General features: G+C 43.1%; 1 protein-coding gene across 6 annotated transcripts in view; it reads left to right on the top strand.

The window, feature by feature from the left end:
- Positions 1–7,796: 7,796 nt before the first annotated feature.
- The window catches only part of Atf1 (activating transcription factor 1), a 45,410-nt gene continuing 31,986 nt past the window's right edge, over positions 7,797–21,220 (top strand). For 2 of the 6 annotated variants that reach the window (XM_003475783.5, XM_063254746.1), the window contains exons 1-2: positions 7,797–7,987; positions 14,871–14,966. In XM_003475783.5, coding sequence (XP_003475831.3) covers positions 14,877–14,966 — 90 coding nt within the window. In that variant the 5' untranslated portion in view covers positions 7,797–7,987; positions 14,871–14,876. Of the gene's footprint in view, positions 7,988–8,302; positions 8,485–8,557; positions 9,585–14,870; positions 14,967–21,220 lie in introns of those variants that run through there. The other 4 variants (XM_013159385.3, XM_063254745.1, XM_013159383.3 and 1 more) reach the window with 3 other exon arrangements.

A 21,220-nucleotide genomic window follows, 5' to 3' on the forward strand; every position in this document is an offset into this window, starting at 1 on the left:
CAGGCTGGCCTTGGGCTCACTTTGTAGCCCAGGCTGGTCTGGAACTTGCAAATGATCCTCCTGCCTCAACCTCCCACGTGTTGGGATTATAAATGTGTGCTGCCATGCCCAGCCCTCACCTGTTTTTTAGTTTTATTTTGACATAGAGTCTCACTAAATTGCTAAATTCTCCCAGGCTAGATTTGAGTTTATGATCCTTCTGCCTCAGCCTCCCAGCAGGCTGACATAAGGGGAATGCATCACCACACCTAGCTAGGCAACAGTTTCTTTGTGTGTGTGTGTGTGTGTGTGTGTGTGTGTGTGTGTTGTTGTTGTTGTTGTTGTTGTTGTTAGACTGGGTCTCACTGAGTGGCTTAGGCTGAACTTGAACTCACTGTGTAGCCCAGGCTGGTTTTAAACTTGAAGCAGTCCTCCTGCTGCAGCCTCCTTAGTGCAGGTACTTTCAGTGTGTGCCACATGCCCAGCCAACAGTTTCTTATAACAATGCCTGAAGTACAGAGGGGGGACCAGTAAACTCAATCAAAATTTTAAGATATCAAATGATATCAAATGATAATCAAGAATACTATACTAGTGATATAGGAGAAACTCTATTTGATAGAAGTCAGATATGTCAAGTTTGTGTCTCTGGAAATCAAAGAATGAACTTTAAAGGACAAAAGAAATTCAAAGTAGGAAACATTTATTGGAGAATAGGAATCGCTCCTGGGAGCCAGGAGGGATCCCAGAAGTGGGTTGCCACTGAGATCTTTTCTCTAAGAATGTTTACACAGGGCAAAATCACAAGTTGGGTACAAACATAGGTCAGATTATAATCAACCCAGGGCCAGGGATATAACAGTGCAACAGCACCTTCCTGGCAAGCACAAGGTCCTGAGTTTGATTCCTGGTACAAAAAAATAGATAAAATCAACCAGTAAGATAAGTGTAGCCACTTAGTCAATACTGATGAAGTAGGGCAGTGGGGCATGTAGCAAGGGCATATGGATGAAATCATTAACTTCGGTTTATCTGTGATTTCTAAAACAGGAACGTCTTGGGGGGAGGAATAGAGACAGTGTCTCACCATGCAGTTCAGGCTGGCCTTGAGCTCACTTTATAACCCATGCTGCTCTCTGAATTTGCAACGATCCTCCTGCCTCAGCCTTCCGAGTGGTGGGCTTACAGTCAGGCGCCACCATACCCAGCTAATGTGTGAATTTTTTTTATCTTAGTTGCCTGTAATATGATGTGGTATCTCCATCTGCAATGAGGGGAGAATAGGGTACTTTTAATCTAGCTGCTTGGGACTAAGAAGGGAAGATTGCAGTCAGGGGCTTTCTCCAGGGAGCAAGTCTGCTGGGCCTCAGCTAGAAGTCATGTTGTAGTCCAACAGTTAAGAATTCTCTTGGCAAGGTCGACCTTGTGAATCTTTGTACAAAGTGTCTGGCACACTTGTTGGTTTGAGTTTGGTGGTCTCTAAGAAAGCACAAACAAGTTTGTAAGAGACTAAAACACATATAACAAAAGCATGAATACTAGTATGGAAAGGCAGACTGGGAAAAAAGCCACGTCCAGACACTGGGGCTCATAGACGTCTCTATTGATTGCAGTCATCTAGAAATCTGATACTTGTCACAAGTTTCTCTAGTTTTAACTGAAGGAAGATGAAAAGTGGGTGGTTTTGAAGGACAGTTTGAGCTAAGGAATTTAAAGGCTTCTGCTTAGCGTTTATAGCATTTCCTGTAGCTTTTTAGCTTCATTAAACCATAACAGCTGAGCAGAGAGACTTGCCTGATTCTAGGTGGCACCATCCACTATGGTTGCACCCCAGATGGATGAAAGGGGAAGGAGGAAGAGGGTCAGCCTGGACTTAGAACCTCAAGTCTGCTTGAGTGGGTGTCTTTTGCTGCTGCCATTCCCTGTGGATGCCAGGCTCCAGCTTTGTAAGCCTTTGAACATGAACTCACTTGTTTGTGTTTTGAGATAAGGTCTTGCTATGTGGTCTAGACTGGACTTGAGCTTACTAGGTAGCCCAGGTTGGCCTGGAACTAGTGATCTTTCTGCCTCAGCCTCCCAAGTGTTGACATTACAGGCCTGCACCACCATGTCTCACCAGCAACCCTGGAGGGAGCTTCCAGGCCTCTGGAACTGCTCTGCATTCTGTGTCCTTCTTGCTGTGAGGCTTTCAGCTTCTTGGACTGAGTAGCTGCTGAATTCTCTAGCTCTCCCTCATGCAGACAGCTCACAGATTACCTAACTTCCAAGCCTGTAAACTCTCTAATGTGTGAAGTCCCCCACGTGGACTCTGCTCTAGAAAACCTTAGCGAGTACACACACTGCATCCTGCCCTCTCACCCTAGCAATATTTCTCTGGTCACTATATCAGGTGACAGTCATAGCCGCTAAGTCTGGAGCTACATGAGCTAGCTGATCCCAAAGTGGCAGAAGCGACAGTGGTGTAACACACAGAATGAGAAGTTGATGTCAAAACCTGGCAGAATCACAATGCAAGCTACAAGGAATCGGGAAGAAGAAACTTCCTGCTGGCGCAGAGAATTGTATGCCTATTGAACAGTGGCATCTCTTACACTGCTGCAGGGGAAATGGGAAATCTGACCAAAGGACACAAAGTGACTATGCGTCTGGGTTTTGTTTTGTTTTGTTTTGTTTTGTTTTGTTTTTGTTAATACAGAGTCTTGCTATATAATCTAGGCTGGCCCTCCAGTGATTTTCTTGCCTCAGCCTCTTGACTGCTGGATAATAGGTATATGCCACCATGCCTGGTGCAATGATACATCTGGAATTTTCCACCAATGCTGAGTTATGTCAGACACTGTGAAGTCTTATGGGCCTAGTACCAATTCCATCATAAGATAGGAATGTTATACCTGGGATCAGGCCTGAGCAAGATTATTCAAGTAGTCTGCACAAGCATACAACCTGGAGCTCTGTGTCCTGAGTGTCCTTCACTCAACTTGTACCTGTGGCCATTTGGACTGGGGAAGCATCCAGCTCAAAGTTGTGGGGAAAGCCCAAATTTGGTTGATGCTTGGTCATGGCAGCTGAATTACAGTCAGTCTGTTTTACGGGTGCCTTTTCTTGTTTTTATTTTTTGTTTTTGCTTTTTGAGACAAGGTCTTACTATGTAACCCAGGCTGGCCTTGAACTCACAGTGATCCTCCTGCCTCAGCCTCCTGAGTGCTGGGATCACAAATATGCATCACCATGCCTGGCTTTAGCGGTGCTTTTGAAGGGGAGAAGCAAGAGAAGTTGTCCCAGTGGGCAGGTAGTAGAGCAGTTATTTTGTGTGAAAGAAGTTCTTTGAAGTGAAAACATGAGATGCATCACAGTGGCAAATGGCCTGGCCAGTGAGTCAGCGCTTTGGAAGGCTGGATAAAAGGGCTGGAGGAGAGTGTGTGATTTAACTATGCTGTCTCTGAATTCCCAACTACATTACCAGAAACCAACACTGAGCTCCCAGTATTGCAGCACTTTCTCTAGAAGAGAGAAACGAATTGGCCATTTGATAGCAACCTGACAACACTGCACTTCTTTTACACTGGGAGGGCCAGTGGTTTGTTCTCAATAGATTTACCCTTTTAGGGGCTGGGGATTTAGCTCAGCGGCATAAGCATCTGCCTTGCAAGCAGGCAGTCGTGAGTTCGATCCCTGGTACCGATAAAAAAACGAAAAAGGCAAAAAAAAAAAAAAATTAAAAAAAAGATTTACCCTTTTATTTTTTTGTTTTTGAAACAAGGTCTCAGTACATGGCCCAGGCTGGCCTTGAACTCACGGTGGTACCTTCTGGTATCACAGCTGTGTGCCCCCCATACCAAGTCAGCTTTAGCTGTTATGGGAGGGGTCTGGCTGCTCCCCTTTTCCTCAGTCCAGTAGCCTGTGGGACTTCTTGTTGCTCTGACCAACACTGAGAAGCCTCTACTGGAACTGTCAGTTCCAAGCTGTCTTACTTCATAATCTTGAAAGTTAAGTGATTTGTTTGCTTATACAATCTAACACACACAATAACCAGTGTTTGTCCACTGTAAAGTTTTATTAGTTGAACTAGCAGGCTACTGGAATATGCAAAGAAAGAATGAGAGCTTGGACTAAAATGGTAGTTACTGGTGGGGTAGAGATGAGGGGGAGGTCACAAGCAGAAATTTTTTTTTTTTGTCTTTTTCGTTTTTATCGGTACCAGGGATCGAACTCACGACCACACACTTGAAGGCAGGCACTTATGCCGCTGAGCTAAATCCCCAGCCCCTCAAGCAGAAATTATTTTACTCTGTATCCCAGCAACCAAAGTAAACTAGTTTAAAGTAATAAGGGGCTACTTAGGTCTCGGCCTGTCATGGTGGTGCACACGTTAGTGCCAGCTACTCAGGAGACAAAGGTAGGAGGATTACTTGACATAGTAAGGCCAACTTGGACAACATAGGGATACCCCACCTCAAAGAAATAAAAGAGGCGGGCACTTACGAAAAGGACAAAAGGCATGGAAACTAAGGGCCATGGCAAGCAACTGTGTTTCAGGCAAGTTCCAGAACTGGGGCCTAGCTGGGGATTTAGCTCAGCGGCATAAGTGCCTGCCTTGCAAGCAGGCAGTCGTGAGTTCGATCCCCAGTACCAATAAAAATGAAAAAGACAAAAAAAAAAAAAAAGTTTGATAACAGAACTGGGGCCTAGAAAGTTTCCCTGGGCTGCTCTCAGCTTATCTGCATTGTTCCCAGGTGGAAGATATTAGCAAGTTCTAAGCTTTAAATCTGCTCATGCAGTTGATTTGTGTTCCATATAGCACAAATGGCAAGGTATCCCTTTCCTGCTCATTATTAAAGGTCATTACCAACACCATATAACAGAAGGCAAAAGTAACAAGAGAAAACCATCACAAATGGATTTGATCATAGTTTTGTGTGACACAAAGCCCTTCAGATTGAAGACCCAAAGAGCCAGTGACCCAGGTGAAATATCCATTGTTATGCTTAGGTTCAATTAAACAAGGACAGCCAAGTAGGAAGATGATTGGCTAAAAAGCAGCTAATGAGCCAGGTATGTGGCTCAGGCCTGTAATCCCAGCACTCATGAGGCTGAGGCAGGAGGATTGTTTCAAGTTCCGAGACCAGCTTGGGCTACAAAGTGAGCTCAAGGCCAACCTGAACTGCATAGTGAGACCTTGTCTCAAAAAGGAAAAAACAAAACAAAACAAAAAAGCTAATGATGATGATAGGCTGGGTGGGGAGCCTAGCAAGGCGTGTGCTTGATTTCTGAATTGTAGCCTGTCTTCAGGGAAGGGGCAGAACCCCTATGCAATCAAAGTCTTCATTTCTTCATGACTAACTCGTCGACTGTTTTGTAGGCCTTTTAAGTTTTATGGCTGGCTTTGGGGAAAAAGGGTTCTGGTTTCTACAATCCACTGTGAGAAACACGAATCCTAGTTTCTATGGCTTGTTTCCAGAAAGAACAAGGAATGACAGGCTAGAAGGTAAGAAAAAGTAGGGAAAAAACTGCTTTTAGCTTAAGGCTGAGGCCGGCATATTCTATGCCAGTGTGAGAAATAAATTAAGCGGGGGCTGGGGATTTAGCTCAGTGGCATAAGCACCTGCCTTGCTAGCAGGTGGTTGTGAGTTCGATCCCCAGTACTGATAAAAAGGAAAAAAAAAAAAAAGAAATTAAGTGAATTCAAGGCCAGCCTGAACTGCATAGCAAGACTGTCTCCAAAAGCAAAAAAAGACTGCTTTTGAGGCCTTTATTTTGGGGTACCAATTTTTTTTTTTGTCTTTTTCCTTTTTATCAGTACCAGGGATCAAACTCATGACTGCCTGCTTGCAAGGCAGGCGCTTATGCCACTGAGCTAAATCCCCAGCCCCAGGGTACCAATTTTCAAGCCCCAACAAATTTAGGACTTGTCTAAGACTGCATCTTTCTGGATATAAACTCAAGTTGTTTCTGTTTTTTTCTTTTTCTTTTTGAGGCAAGGTCTCACTATGGGGGTTCAGACAGCTGATCTCAAACTTAACAATCCTCCTGCCTCAGTGAGTACTGGGATTACAGGGAGTGCACCACCGCGCCCAGTTTGGATTTAAGTATTGAAGTACAAAAAAGCAAAAATAGTCCTATTTTATAGGCCACAGGGCTTTTACTAGAGCTTTCAACAACTTCCTGCCTTGCTGGGGGAGGGGGATAGAATTCAGGTCCTTCAGACTGAACTACATCTCAGGCCCCCCCACCCCCGTTTTTCTTTCTCTCTCAGCCCTTTTTTAGTCAGGATCTTACTAAATTGCTCAGGCAGGACTTAAATTTGACTGCCTCAGCCTTCTAGAATGCTGGCATTCCAGGTTTGTGTCACTAGGTCTGACTGTAATTTTTTTAAAAAAACATTTCTGAGTTGGAAGAAATTACGGTCTAAACAGTCATACCCTACCCAATTAGGGTATCTAACTGTTTTTATTTTTTGAGATAGGGAGTCATGTAGTTCATGCCAGCCTTGATCTGAGTGGCCTCAAACTCATGGCAACTCTCCTGCCTCAGCCTCCGGAGTGCTGGGATTATGGTCCTGAGCTCACCATGTAGCCCAGCAGGGGTGGGCGGCTGTGCATGCCTGTAATCCCATCACTCATGAAGTTGAGGTAGGAGGATCACTGCAAATTTGAGGTCAGTCTGGGCTACATAGTAAGTTTAAGACCAGCCTGGACTATATACTGAGGCTTGTCTCAAAACAAAACAAAACTGTACTTTAGTCTGGTTTTCAACTCACAGTGACCCTCTTGCTGCAAATACAGGCTTGTACCACCATGCCCAGCTATCTTGTGTTCTATTTTTTTTTTTTTTTGTCTTTCTCCTTTTTATCGGTACCACGGATCGAACTCAGGACTGCCTGCTTGCAAGGCAGGCACTTACACCGCTGAGCTAAACCCCCAGCCTGCTATCTTGTATTCTAAATCAAGCTCTATAAAAAGTTCTTTTCGGTTGGGAGTACAACTCAGCACTAGAGTGCACATATAGCATGGATGAAACCTTGGGTTCAATTCCCAGCACTGCCCTAAAAATTTTTATGTGGGGTTACTGGCTACAACAAAATGTTTTCTTTTCCGGTATTGGGGATTGAACCAACTACATCGTCCCCTTTTGGTCTCGCTATGTAGTTCATATTTGTTTTTGTCTTTTTGAAACAGGATCTCAGTTCAGGTTGGCCTTGAGCTCACTTTGCAGCCCAGGTTGGTCTCTGGAACTCTCCAACAACCCTCCCGCCTCAATCTCCCAGTGTTAGGATTAAGGCGTACACACCACGCCCTTTCCTTATTTTACAGGATTAAGAATCATCTGAGTACGAGAAGCTAAGGAAGCAAGTTTCCAACAATTCCCTTGTCCGTCCAAGCAAACACGCAGACAGCGGTGTGGGCCAAAGGACACAGCTCCAGGTCTGTCTCACATGACAGAGCAAGGATCTGGGTAAAGGACGCCATTGCACGAAGAAAAATGCACCCCCAACGAAAACTTCCACAGAAATCCAACAGTTGAGGGCCTGCGGAAACACATGTGGGAGGAACTGGGTTAGAAAACTTGCAGCGGAAAAAAAAGGAAGGCGACTTCCGCTCTACTGGCGTTCAACGGCCTCACACCGTGGGAGGGCACACCGAGCCTTCCGGAGAGGCCAGGCCAAGATGGCGGCGCGTCACGTGAGCAGCGTGGTGACGCACGGGGCCCGCACGGAGGCCCCGCCCAGCCTCACCCCCCACGCACTCCTGCACTCGGTGTCGCCCCCCCTCCCCTGCCCCCGGCCTGTTGTAGATCATGCCGCCAGTGGCGGCCCAGACGGCCGCGAAACGGTAGCCTAGGACAGTTGGCTGTCAAGTGACACTGATTTTCCCAGCCCCGCCTGACCCCCTGAGAAACAGGCACGTCCCCCACCGCAAGAGGGGTGGGGAAGTGGGTAGTGAATTCGGATCCACCTGGGAGGGGGGCGTAGAAGTTCCCGCCCCGGAGAGCGGCGAGGCGACAGCCACAGGTAAGCGGGGGAGGGTGAGGGGTAGGACGTGTGCCCCAGCCCCGGGCGCGGAGGGCTCTGGAGTGCGACGCAGCCTGGGAAGCCGCGCCGATCGGTCGCGCGCCAAGTGGGGGTCGCGCGCGGCGGCCGCGGTGGGGGAGGGGCGCGCGGCGGAAGGGGGAGGGCCGTTGCCGTCCGGGCCGAGCGCGCTTCCGGTGCTCGCGCCTCCGCCGCACGCCTTGCGCTCCAGTCAGTCGTTCGTCGCCTGTCCCCCTCCCCCACGCGAAAGTGGAGGGACGCTCCCGCTGTCGGTGGCTGAGGGCCAGAAGCCGCCCATCCGCGGTGGGAGGCGAGAGCTCGCGGCGTTGGGTCGGCGGCCGCTGGTAGGGCGGCGTGGCCTTGGCTGGAGCCGTGAGCCCCGCGAGGCCCCGGCCTGCTCAGCCACCATGCCGCGCACAGGCCGGTGGGGAGGAGGCCGGCAGTGCCGGAGTCACAGACGCCCCTACGCTGCCGCGGAGGTGCGAAGGCTGCGGACGGGCAGGGTCCTGGCGGAGCGGGGAGGTCGCCTGCTTCCCGCCCGGTCCGAGGGCCGACCCAGGAGAACTGTCCTCGTTGGTTTTCTAGTGGTTTCTCAGAGTCAGCTACACTGTGCAGCGTGCGGGCAGCGTAGTCGCTTTGAGATTAGTGCGGATGTTGGTGTCTACTGCTGTTAACGTCAAAGAGCACCCAGGCAGTAACCAACTTTGAGAGCCCTTAACATTCTGAGGCAATTTTGGCGCCGATCTGGTTTGATCTTTGTCAGATTAGCCTCACCCATGAGAAGAGCTGCATTTCGGCCGGCAAAATGCGCCTCATTCCTACAATTTTGTTACCAAGAAATGCGTGTTTTATCCAAGTAGCGTTTTTTTTTTCCATCGACTCAGAGGCAGTCTGTTGTCCTAAAGTACATTGTAATAGCTGTATAGCACTTGAATCTTCATGGATGGTGGCTCACACCAGTAATTAAGCACTCAGGAGACTGAGGCAGGATGACTACAAGTTTGAGATTCAATTGGTCAGATTAGCGAGACCCTTTTCGAGGCCAACGTTGGCTACATAGTGAGACCTTGTCTCTAAAACAAACAGACCCTCCCCCCCAAATAATACAGTACCGTGTACATTAATATAGTTTATCCTGTAGGGCTGTTAGGTTTGTTATGTCCCTTCAGTACGCCCTTCAAAAAACACACTTTCACTTCGTCTCCTGCTTGGTGTAGTGTCTTAGTGCTTCCGTTGCTTTGTTTGCAAACCTGGTGTGCAGTAAATCTAAGAAGTTTCTGTATCCAGTGTTCTGTTTTACTAAGTAGATGTATCTAAGTAAACGGTAATTTATTTGGCGTAACTGTGAACGCGTTAGTGCCTCCCTGGGAACGGGATGTGGTCTTCCCTAGCCTGGGGCTTCCTTTCTGGTGGGGACCGAAAGGCCAGGGCGGTGCTGTGCTGGGCGCTGGCGGCTCTGTCGGGGCTCTCGCACAGCTGTGACCGAGTCGGCGCCCGCTCTGAGAGCGACGCGGATAGCGCCCGGAGGAGAGGACGGAGTTTAGACAGGAGAGGACTGTTGGAGGAACTGAGAGAAGCCGTGAGTTTTACATTTATTAAAAGTAGGAAAAGAGGTTCTGTACAGTGAGTTTGGGACAAGCAAAAGAGAAAAAAAGTACACTATAACATGACATGGACTGCTGTAAAAACAAAAATAGTAGTGAAGATTCAGGGGTAGAAATAGGTGAGGGAAGAGTGAACTCGGTTGTGGAAATGTGTACTGAGCAAGGGCCCACTGTGTCCTACAGCTGATCATAGTTCAGCATCCTCCGTCAGCAAGGAGACCTCCCTTCTCAGATGGAAACACTGTCCTGTAGTTAATGCTGCTTACGGTTTAGTACAGGAAGGTCTCTTAGGTCCTTCGGCAGTTTAAAAGGGGAAACACAGGCCAGTTAACACACCTTAGTGTTAAGTAACTTCTTTAGAAATGTGGGCTAAAATACAGTACAGGCATTAAGAGAGAGAAGGGGCAGTTAAGAAAGGTAATTTGAGGGTGTTTTTGTTAGGGAGGGAATATAGGTAGGAAGTTTCCATTAAACAGGTTTAGCTTCATCCATTTGTTACTGTGAGATAATAGTAAATGACAAGTTCTTTAATCTTTTCCTCTCCCCTTGCCCCCTCCCTTTCTCCTTTTCTGTCTGTCTATCTGTCTTGTCTCTGTCCCTGTTTCTACCTCATTCTGTCTCAGCAGGGTCACACTGTATAGTCCAAGGCTGACTTTGAACTCTCAGTGGTCTGCCTTAACTTCCTGAGTGCTGGGATTACCCACTATGCCTGGCTAGAGCCTTGATTTACAATAGGAATATCCAAGAGATGACATCAAAAAGTTGGTAGGAGCTGGGCATGGCATGGTGGCACATGCCTGTAATCCTAATACTCTTGAAATGCTGAGGCAGGAAGATCTTAAATTTGTGCCCTGCCTGGGGAGTTTAGCAGTTGAAAATAAAAAAGGACTGGGGATGCAGCTCATTGCAAGACTCAGAATTCAGACTTCAGCTCTTCAAAAAGTAAAAATGCTCTTAGGGGACTGGTGGTATAGTCAACGGTGAAGTGCTAACCTAGCTTGCTTGTGGCCCTGGATGTGATCCCTAGCTCTACCAAAAAAAAAAAAAATTCTTAGTTTCATATTTCATAGCTTTATAGTTTTTCTTTACGGATTTCCTCAGAAGTGTCCTACATAGCATTACAATTCTCTGGGTCAGCAAATTCTTTTTTGTTTGTTTTTGTTTTTTGGAACAAGGTCTCCCTATGCAGTTCAGGTTGGTTTTGAGCTCACTTTGTAGTCCAGGCTGATCTCTGAATTTGAAACCATCCTCCTGCCTCAGCCTTCCAAATGCTGGGATTACAGGAGTGTGCCAATATGCCTGGGTTGGGTCAGCAAATTCTGAGTTTCCTAAATTGATTCTGTTGGTGGTCCTTTTGTTTTTGTTAATCATTTTTTTTGCCAGAAAAAGTAGGGGGCTTGCTTTGCAGTGTAAGCTGGTCTTGAACTCACTATATAACCCACGTTGGCCTCAAATTCTCAGTGATCCTCTTGCTCCAAAGTGTTGGGATTATAGACATGTGCCACCATGCCTGGCTTCTGTGTTTTTTTTTAAAAATACATTGTTAATTTTACCATAGTTTTAGGAAGAATAGTTTTTTTTTAAAAGAGAATAAAGATTATACTGTATTTCAGTAAAACTTACAAATAGTATGTATTCTTCATTACTTATGAGATGAAACTATAAAGTTTGGTTTTTTTTTTTTTTATCGGTACCAGGGATCGAACTCACGACTGCGTGCTTGCAAGGCAAGCGCTTATGCCGCTGAGCTAAATCCCCAGCCCCCAAAGCTTTTGTTTTAAAAAGTAAATTCATCATTTATAAAACAAATCAGATGGCTTTTTTTTTTTTTTTTTTTTTTTGGTATTGGAAATTGAACTCAGGACCTTATTCTTGCCACGCAGGTGCTGAGATGGTGTTGTAATTAAGATTTTTTTTCCCCCTATGGTACTGGAAGTTGAATCCAAGGCTTTTACACTGAGCTACAACTCCAGTCGCTTTTAAATTTTTAGTTCTGAGACAGGCTGTCACTCACTCCTTAAATTACCTAGGCTGGGTTCAAACCTGAGATCCCACAGTACTCAGGAGGCTGAGGCAGGAGGATTGCAGAGAGTTGGAGGCCAACCTGGCATACATTATGAGTTCAAGGTCAAGTTGGACTAATAGTGAGACCCTGTCTTTAAAAAAAAAAAAAAAAAAAAATTCAAACAAAAGAAAAACCACTTTGGATCCTCTCGTCTCAGCCCTTAGAATGCTGGGATTATAGGTATATGCCTTTATGATTGACTTTTTAAAATTGCATATGGTACTTACAAAATTTACCATTTTAACAATTTTAAAGGTATAATTTGGTAGTATTAAATACATTTGTGGTGTTGTACAACTAACCTCTGGAACATTTTTACCCCCATGGTAGTGTGGATTAGCCCTGACCCTCCTCTCTGGCTATATCCCAAACTCCTGCCCTTTAAAACTTTTTATTTTTTAAAATTTTGAGACAGAGTCTCCCAAAGTCAATACTCCTGCCTTAGTCTACGAGAGTATTACAGGCATGTACTACCATTCTTGGTTCTGTTCCACTTATGTGAGATATCCAGAGCAAACTAATAGAGGCAGAAAGTACATGGTAATTGTTAAGGGTTTGCTCAGGATACCTCACATAAGTGGAATTATACAATCTTTGTCTTTTTGTGACTGGTTTATTTCACTTGTCATAATGTACCCAAGTTTCATCTATGTTGTAACATGTTTCAGAATTTGTTAAATGTTAAAGCTAATATTCTATTATATATATATATATATATATATACTACATTTTTATTTTTGTTCATCTCTTTCCTGTGTGTGTGTGTGTGCGCGCGTCTTTTTAAGACATCTTGCTGTGCAGTTTGGGCTGACCTTGGACTCACTTTGTAGCCCAGGCTGGTCTTGAACTCACAGCAATCCTCCTGCCTCAGTCTCCCAAGTGCTGGGATTGCAGGCATGTGCCACCATATGTGGCTGTTCATCCATCTTTTTATAAACATTTGGGATGCTACCACTTTCTGGCTATTGTGAATCATGTTCCTATGACCATATCTCTGTGCAAATAATCTCTTTAAGACCTTGCTTCTATTCCTTTGGAGATACGTCTCAGAGGGAAAATTGCTGGCTCATTGGGTAATTCTGTTTTTAATTTCCTTGTTGCTTTTGTCTTTTTGAGACATGGTCTCTCTATGCAGTTCAGCCTGGCCTTGAACTCAGGTAGCCCAGACTGGTCTTGAACTTGCCACAATCCTCCTGCCTCAGCCTCCCGAGTGCTGAAATTACAAATATGTGCCACCACACCTGGCTTGTTTTTAATATTTTTGAGGAACCACTGTACTATTTTCCAAAGCAACCACTTTACATTTCCACCAGCATAGTAGTACACTTACTTTTTGGGTTTGATATTAGCCATTTTAATAGGTGTGAGGTGATGTGTTGTACATTTGATTTTTAATTTCCTTAATGATTAGTGATATTAAGCATCTTTAAATATGCATGCTAACTAGGTATTTGTTTTTTAATATCTTTATACATATAAAATACTTTTATTCTCCCCATCTCTTTTGCCAGTCTCTTTCTATTTTACATACTCAGTTTCTTTTCTTTTCTTTTTTTTTTTGTCTTTTTCCTTTGTATCGGTACCGGGGATCGAACTCACGACTGCCTGCTTGCAAGGCAGGTGTTTATGCTGCTGAGCTAAATCCCCAGCCCCCATACTCAGTTTCTTATAATTTACTTATTTTCATTCTTACTCTGCTTTCATACTCCACAGTTATGTAGATCTGGCATATTCAAACTTTTGGCTTGCCCCACTGAGTGAAGAGAAATTGTCTTGGGCCACATATAGAATTAATATTTTTGTATATAATTAATAAAACCTGCCGGGTGTGGTGGCATATACCCATAATACTAGCACTCAGGAGGCTGAAGCAAGAGTATCATAGCAAGTTAGAGACCTCCCTAGACTACAAAGTAAGTTCAAGGCCAGCCTGAACTGCACAGTGAGACCCTGACTCAAAAAGACAAAAAAAGTATATTTATTTATAAAAATACATATAAATACATATATGTAAATAAAACTTCATTTTTTTAAGCAAAACTTCCTTTAAAGGTACTTTTTTTTGATACCAAGGATTGAACTCATCACCTTGCACTTACTAGGCAAGCTCTTGAGTCAGTAAGCTAAAGCCCTGGCCCCTAAAGATACTTATTTTATAACATCTTTAAAAAGAGGCAGATTTGGCCCAGAATGTAGCTGAGTGGCACAGCACCTGCCTGGCAAGTGTGAGGCCTTGAGTTCCATTGAGCTGGACGTGGTGACACAGGCCTGTAATCTCAGCACTCTAGAGGCAGAGGCAGGAGAATCACCAGGAGTTCAAGGCCGCCCTTAGCTACATAGTTGAGTTCAGGTCCAACTCACTATGCCCTGTCAATAAATAAATAAATTAATTAATTAATAAAATAAAATAAAATAAAATAAAAGCAGATTGTATATGCCTCATCTACATCTTTAAAATGTCTGCAAGCAGTTTTATTTGTTTGGCTTTTAGTGAATAAATTGTGAAAATGATCAGGAATTCTTCCCTAGAATGGAGAAAGAAAGGAATATATGTGTACGTGAACAAGAAGATTCATTTGGTTATTCATTTTTTGAGTGGGATAACATTTGAAAATTTAGTAACAATAATTTATGTACATATGTATGATTGATTAAACTTAAATGTTTGTGGGTTTGTTAGAATTCAGAAAAATTGCTGGGCAATCAATGCCTGTGATCCCAGTTACTTGGGAGGTTGAAGTAGGAGGGTCCCAAGTAAAATATAAAGCCAACATGTACGATTTAGCAAGAGCCTATCTCAGTATGTCAAAAAAATTAAAAAGGGTGGGAATGTAGCTCAGTGTTGCCTGGATTAAATTCACTAGTATTACCAAAAAATTTTTTTTGTTTTCAAAAAATGTAAAAGTATGCAAGGAAAAGTCTCTGTTTTATCTCTATAGCATCCCTACCAGCTCTGTTCTGTGGAGGCAACCAAGTGATCAATTTATTTTATTTTAATTAATTTTAATTTTGATTTTTAATTTTGAGATAGGTGTCCAGGTTGGCTTCAACCTCATGGCAGTCCTCTTTCCTCAGCCTCCTAAGTGCTGGGATTACTGGTGGGTACCACCATGTCCAGCAAAAATGATCAGTTTTTACATGGGTTTGTGTTGTGTGATAAATAGTAACTTTTAACTATTTTTTTTTTCTCTTCCAGTTGATTATGGAAGATTCTCACAAGAATAACACTTCAGAGACTTCAGAGACTGCTACAACAGTTCAGGGAACTCATATTTCTCATATTGCTCAGCAGGTAAGACAAGGACCAGCCAAAATATTGAGCTAGTTAAGACTATTTTATGTGCAAATTAATATTTTATTTCAGATCTTTTAGTGCTGATGTTCAGGGGAAAAAAAAGCAAGTAAAAAAAAAGAATTATATATTTATTTTTATTTTTTGAGACAGGGTCTCACTATGCTGTTCAGGCTGGCCTTGAGCTTACTTTGTAGCCCAGGCTGATCTCCAACTCATAGCAGTCCTCCTGCATAGCCTTCTGAGTGCTGGGATTACAGGCTTGTGCCATGCATGGCTATAAAAAATGAATTTTAAAATGTTGAACTATAAAGCGGGAAGGTAGGCCTTTTTATTTTTATTTTTTTTGTAGCGCTTGGACTTGAAGCTAGGTCTTTTGTTTTGAAACAGGATCTTGCTAGTCACTAAATTGCCCAGACTGCTGCAATTTACAATCCTGTTGTCCCAGCATCCCAGAGTGTTAGGATTACAGGTATGCACCACACCTGATTTGATTTAAACCAAAAAATTTTATCTTTTTTCACATGAGGTCTCGCTATGCAGTTCAGGCTGGCCTTGAGCTCACTTTGTAGTCCAGGCTGGTCTTGAACTTGTAATGATCCTCCCACCTCAGCCTCCGGAGTGCTGGGATTACAGGCATGAGCTACCACGCCCGGTTTAGGGTTTTTTTTTTTGGTCTTTTTCGGTTTTTATCGGTACCAGGGATCGAACTCACGACCGCCTGCTTGCAAGGCGGGCACTTATGCCACTGAGCTAAAACCCCAGCCCCTAGGGGGTTATTTTGAGACAGTGTCTTGCTGTGTAGTTTAGAGAGGGATTAAACTCACTATGAATCTTAGGCTGGCCTCAAACTAGCAGAGATCCTCCAGTCTTAGCCTCCCCAGTGCTTGAATTACAGAATCACACCACCATGCCTAGATGCACCACCATGCCTGGTTTGGCTTAAAATTTTGTTTAGACCATTTGGTTATTCCTTTATTTATTTTTTGTTTTGTTTTGTTTTTGTGGTACTAGGGATTGTCTTAGACCTTCTCTGCACTAAGGAACATCCCCAGCCCTTTTAATTTTTTTAAAAATTTGTATTTGAGAGAGTGTTGCTAAGTTATCCAGGCTGATCTCAAATTTAGCATCCTGTTTCAGCCTCTCAAGCAATAAGGGTTATAAGTGTGCACTTCTGTGCCCAAGTTGTATTTTATATAAAGCATATCGAATTTTTTTAATGTGGACTTCTCAAAATTCCAAATAGATTTCTTTTTGTGTGTTTTTTTTTTTTTTTTTTTTTTTTTTTGTCTTTTTCGTTTTTATTGGTACCAGGGATCGAACTCACAACTGCCTGCTTGCAAGGCAGGCGCTTATGCCGCTGAGCTAAAACCCCAGCCCCTTTTGTGTGTATTTTTGAGACAGGGTCTCATTATTGCAATTTAGGCTTGGCCTTGAGCTCACTTTGTAGCCCAGGCTGGTCTCAAACTCACAATGATCCTCCTGTCTCAGTCTCCTGAGCGATGGAATTATATAGATTTTTTTTTCCAAACTGCCTTTGTTGCAACAGCAGAGAAACAGGAAAAATACAAGGTTGTTTGTTTTGCTTTTTAATCTAATGTATTAATGATTTCAGGAAGTTAAACATTTTTATTTGAACAAATTATCATGAATATATTGGAAATGATTTTTCCGAACTGGGAAATAGGCACATTCGTTTTTTAAACATTTTTTTTTGGTGCCAGGGATCAAACTCATGACCTCGGGTTTGCCAGCAGACACTTTGGCCTAAGTGAGCTAAACCCCTGACCAATAGGCATATTCTTTAGAGAATTTAGGTAAATTAGCAGGGATACATATTATAGTATGTAGATACATTTTTTTATTTCAGCCTGTATAACCCTTCCACCTAACCCACTTCAAGGAAATGACTGACAGTATTGGCTATCAGGGATAAGATTTGAATTTTCACATGAAAATGAGAATTGTGGAAAATATCTTGCCAGTGTTGACAGACTTCTGGTTACAAAATTGTCTTACAAAACTATGCATAGGTGCAAGAGCCATTCACAGTTCAAGACAGACCAATAGTTGGTTATGTTTTATTTGACACAGAATCTTGCAGCATAGTATAGCATAGTCATAGCATAGTCTGCCTTTGAAGTGTCTGTGTAGCCCAAGATGGCTTCCTGAGTGCCACCATGACTGGCCCTACATGAATGGAGTTTAATACTAACAGAATATACAAAGTCCACATTGTACCTGGGATAGCCTTTAGGAAATTACAACTTGTTGAGTCTTGCTGTTGTGTTAGCAGCTATGCACTGTTACTGAAAAATATTGAAACTCACCTTTTCTAACTAGTAGCTGGTACGAGGTTAGATTTTTTTCATATTACCTCAACCAAAACAACATATTTATCAGTGTCAAGGGACAATTTTGTTTTTTATTAAGCATAGAAATTATAAAGAGATAAGGCAACGCCATTTCTCACAATTTCTTTTTTTTTGGTACTGGGTATTGAACTCATGACCTCATGCCTGCCAGGCAGGTGCTTATGCCACTGAGCTAAATCCCTGGCCTCTCACAATTTTTTTGAGAAAATTATATTAAACTATTAACTTGTAATGGGTTTGTGGTTGTTATTTTAAAATGAACTGTTAGGCTGGCATGATGGCACGTACTTGCAATCCCAGCACTCGGGAAACTGAAGCAGGAGGAAGGGTCACTCACTGAGTTCAAGGCCAGTCTGGGCCACGTAGAAAATTCAAAACCAGCTGAACATCAGAGATCCTTTCTCTATTTAAAAACAAAACCTAAATAATACAAATTGTTAGATATTTTTAAATATTTTGTGTTGTAGGGGTTCTTCAGTGATTTTAAAGGAGCCAGGTATGATGTGAATGCTTGCCAGTTCTAGCATTTTGGAAGCTTGAGGCAGCAAGATTGCAAGTTTAAGGCCAGCCTGGGCAGTTTAGCAAGAGATTTTTTTTTTTTTTTTCCTTTTTCCTTTTTATCGGTACCAGAGATCGAACTCATGACCGCACACTTGCAAGGTAGGCGCTTATGCTGCTGAGCTAAACCCTAAGGCCTAGCAAGAGATATCTTAACGTAACAGAAGGCTGGGAATGTAGTTTAGTGGCAGAGCACTTGCCTAGCATGTACAAACTCTCGGGTTGATTCCAGCCTGGGAGGGGCGTGAAGTCCTTAAAGAAATGTTTTAGTTCAGTTGCCTTATGTATTTCAGTTATTTTGACTAGGTGTGAATTTTTCCTATGCTTTCTCAGAAACGCTTCTAATGAGGTGTAGAATAAGCACATTTCTGGATGATGAATCATTTCACAGTGATGTTTAAAAATTTTTGCTTTGTATCAAAAAGTCTTACGACTCAACTACTTTTTTAGACTCTAAATTCTCTAAGAAGACAACATATAACATTAATTTAGTATAATTTGGTGATAGGGCAGTAAATAAAAGTGCCAGCTTTGATGGATTTCAGTCTTAATTTTGGAGAATCAAGTACCAAAACAAATTATCAGTTGGCGATATGGAGACTAAAAAAGCAGGATAGGAGGGAGTTTTGGGTGGGGGCAAAGGAACTTGCCCTCTTTTTTTGATGGGGGGAGTGGTGGTGGTACTGAGTATTGAAGCTAGGGCCTCCATACTGAACTGTAACCCTAGCACTTTAAAAAATTTTTTTTAAAACTTTGCGACAGATGTTGCTAAGTTGCCTAGGTTTAATCTGAATTTGTGATCCTCCTACCTCAGCCTCCTAGAGTGCTGACATTACATGTGCCTTTTTAAATACCAAGTAGTCAGAAAAGTCCTGTGTGAAGAAATACCCCTACAATTGTGTGGACCAGTAGTTGTAGAACTTCAGAGTGATATGTGCTTGGTCAAGGAACAGCAAAGTAGCCAGAGTGGTGGAGAGGGCTGAATGATGGGAGAGTGATAGTTGAGGCAGAGAGGGTTGAACTAGAAAGGAAGAGTGCCAAATGATGTTGGGTTTATATGCTGTGCTAAGATTTTTTGTTTTAATCTGTGGAACCATGGAGCATTTGGGGTGAAAACTTTATCTGACTGATATTTTAAAAGGACCACACTTGTGCTTAGTGGTGTAAAAGGAAAACCCCAGTTAGGAGATGTTATAGTGACATGCAGGAGAAGTAACAGTGGCAGTGGTAGTAGTAAAATAAAGTTAGATTGAGTGTATATTGGATTTGTTTTTTTGTTTTTGTTTTTTTTTTTTTTGTCTTTTTGAGACAGGGTATCTCTGTGCGGTTCAGGCTGGCCTTGAGCTCACTTTGTAGCCCAGGCTGGTCTTGAACTCGTAACAGTCCTTCTGCTTCAACCTCCTGAGTACTGGCATTACAGGCGTTAGCCACCACGCCCGGCCTGTACATTGGTTTTCTTCTTTTTTTGTCTTTTTTGAGACTGGGTCTCACTATGCAGTTCAGGCTGGCCTTGGGCTCACTTTGTAGCCCAGGCTGGTCTCGACTTTCAGCAATCCTCCCGCCTCAGCCTCCCGAGTGCTGGGACCGGCTTGTATATTGGTTTTAAAGCCAATACTATTTGCTTTTGGATTGGATGTGGAGATTTAGAAAAGAAAGCAATAAAGATCAACTCTATAATTTTTGGCTTGAGTAACTAAAAATGGAGTTGTTGTCCGAGGTGGACAACACTGGGACATTTTTGTTTTCAGGGTAATGCTGATAATCAGATCTGGTTTTTAGATATGTGAAGTGTGTGATTCTATTAGTTTTCCTGGGTTATAGAACAAACTGCCTCAAACTTAGAGACCTAAGGCAATGCCTACTTATTATCTCATAGTTTCTGTGGGTCAGCATGATTTTACCAAGTTTTCTACAGGTTTCAAAATGCCATCAGAGTGTTGGTGAGATTCTTGCCTTGAAATCAGGCTAGAGAAGAGTGCAAACTCAGATTGTTGGCCGAATTCATTTTATTGTGGTGTTAAGGCTGAAAGTTTCAGATTTGTTGACTGTTGGCTGAGTGCTACTCTTAGAATCTAGGGGCTGTCTACAGTTTCCCTGCCATGTGACCTTTTCCATAGACGGTGTAGCTGGTCTTGTAAGTCCAGCAAGAGAGTGATCTGTTTATAAGACTGGGTCCCCTGTAATGCAACATAGTAAAAAAAAAAATAAAAATAAGACTTCCCATCCTTATTTATCAGTTTTTGGTTTTCTGAGATAGGGTCTTGCTGTGGAGTTCAGACTAACCTTGAATTTACAACAATCCTGCCAGCCTCCTGAGTGCTGGAATTACAGGCATGCATCACTGTGCCCAGCTTCATTCCTTTCTTTCTTTTTTTTCTTGTTTTGTATTTTTTGAGGCAGGATCTTACTGTGCAGTTCAGAACTGGCCTTGAGCTCACTTTTTGGTCTTGAATTTGCAAGGTCCTCCTACCTCAGCCTCCCAAATGCTGGGATTATAGATGTGTACCAGCACATCCAGATTTCCATTTTTTTTTTTTTTTTAAATAAAATGTAACGCAACCATGGGAAGAACAGCCCATCATCTTGGCCATATTCTTTGTGTGTGTGTGTGTGTGTGTGTCTTTTTTTGGTCTAGACAGGATCGAACTGTTTGGTTCAGGTTGGCCTTGAGCTCACTTTGTAGCCCATGCTGGTCTTGTGTTTGCCAAGCAAGCAGGACTTATGGCCGCTGAACTAAACCCCCCAACCCCATGCTGGTCTTGAACTTGCAATGATCTGCCTCTCTCAGCCTCCCAAGTACTGGGATTACAGGAGTGTGCCACCACACCCATCTTACATTCTTTATTTTTTAAAAAAATTTTTTTGTGGAGTTGGGGATTGAATCTAGAATCTTTTTGGTATACTACATTCTCAGCCCTTATTTATTTTTATTTGGAGATAGTGTTTTACTAATATTGCCCAGGTGGGGCTGGAACTTGGAATCTTCCCATCTCTGTCTCTCTGAGTACCAGGGTACAGGCATGAGTTCATCTCCTGCCCATCACCATTTTTCCCATATTCTGGTGGTCAGCAACAAGTCGCAAGTTCTGTCCTATGGTTTTCAGATTTTGGGGTGCTGGAATTTTCTTGGGTTTCTAGGTTCTTTCTGTCCTGCGCAAGGATTTAGTTAAGACAAGCACAAACAGCAGCAAAGTTTTATTAAAGGTAGGAAAAGAAACAGGCTCTGCAGAGTGACTTTGGCCCAAGTAAAAGTATACCCTACAGTGTGAGGGTGGCCATCATACCACTGAGTGACAAAAACTCTGTGGATTATCCTGTTTG

This window comes from Cavia porcellus, unplaced genomic scaffold, assembly GCF_034190915.1.
Source record: "Cavia porcellus strain 051 isolate PalLab524CR breed Dunkin Hartley unplaced genomic scaffold, mCavPor4.1 scaffold_8, whole genome shotgun sequence".
NCBI lineage: Eukaryota > Metazoa > Chordata > Mammalia > Rodentia > Caviidae > Cavia > Cavia porcellus.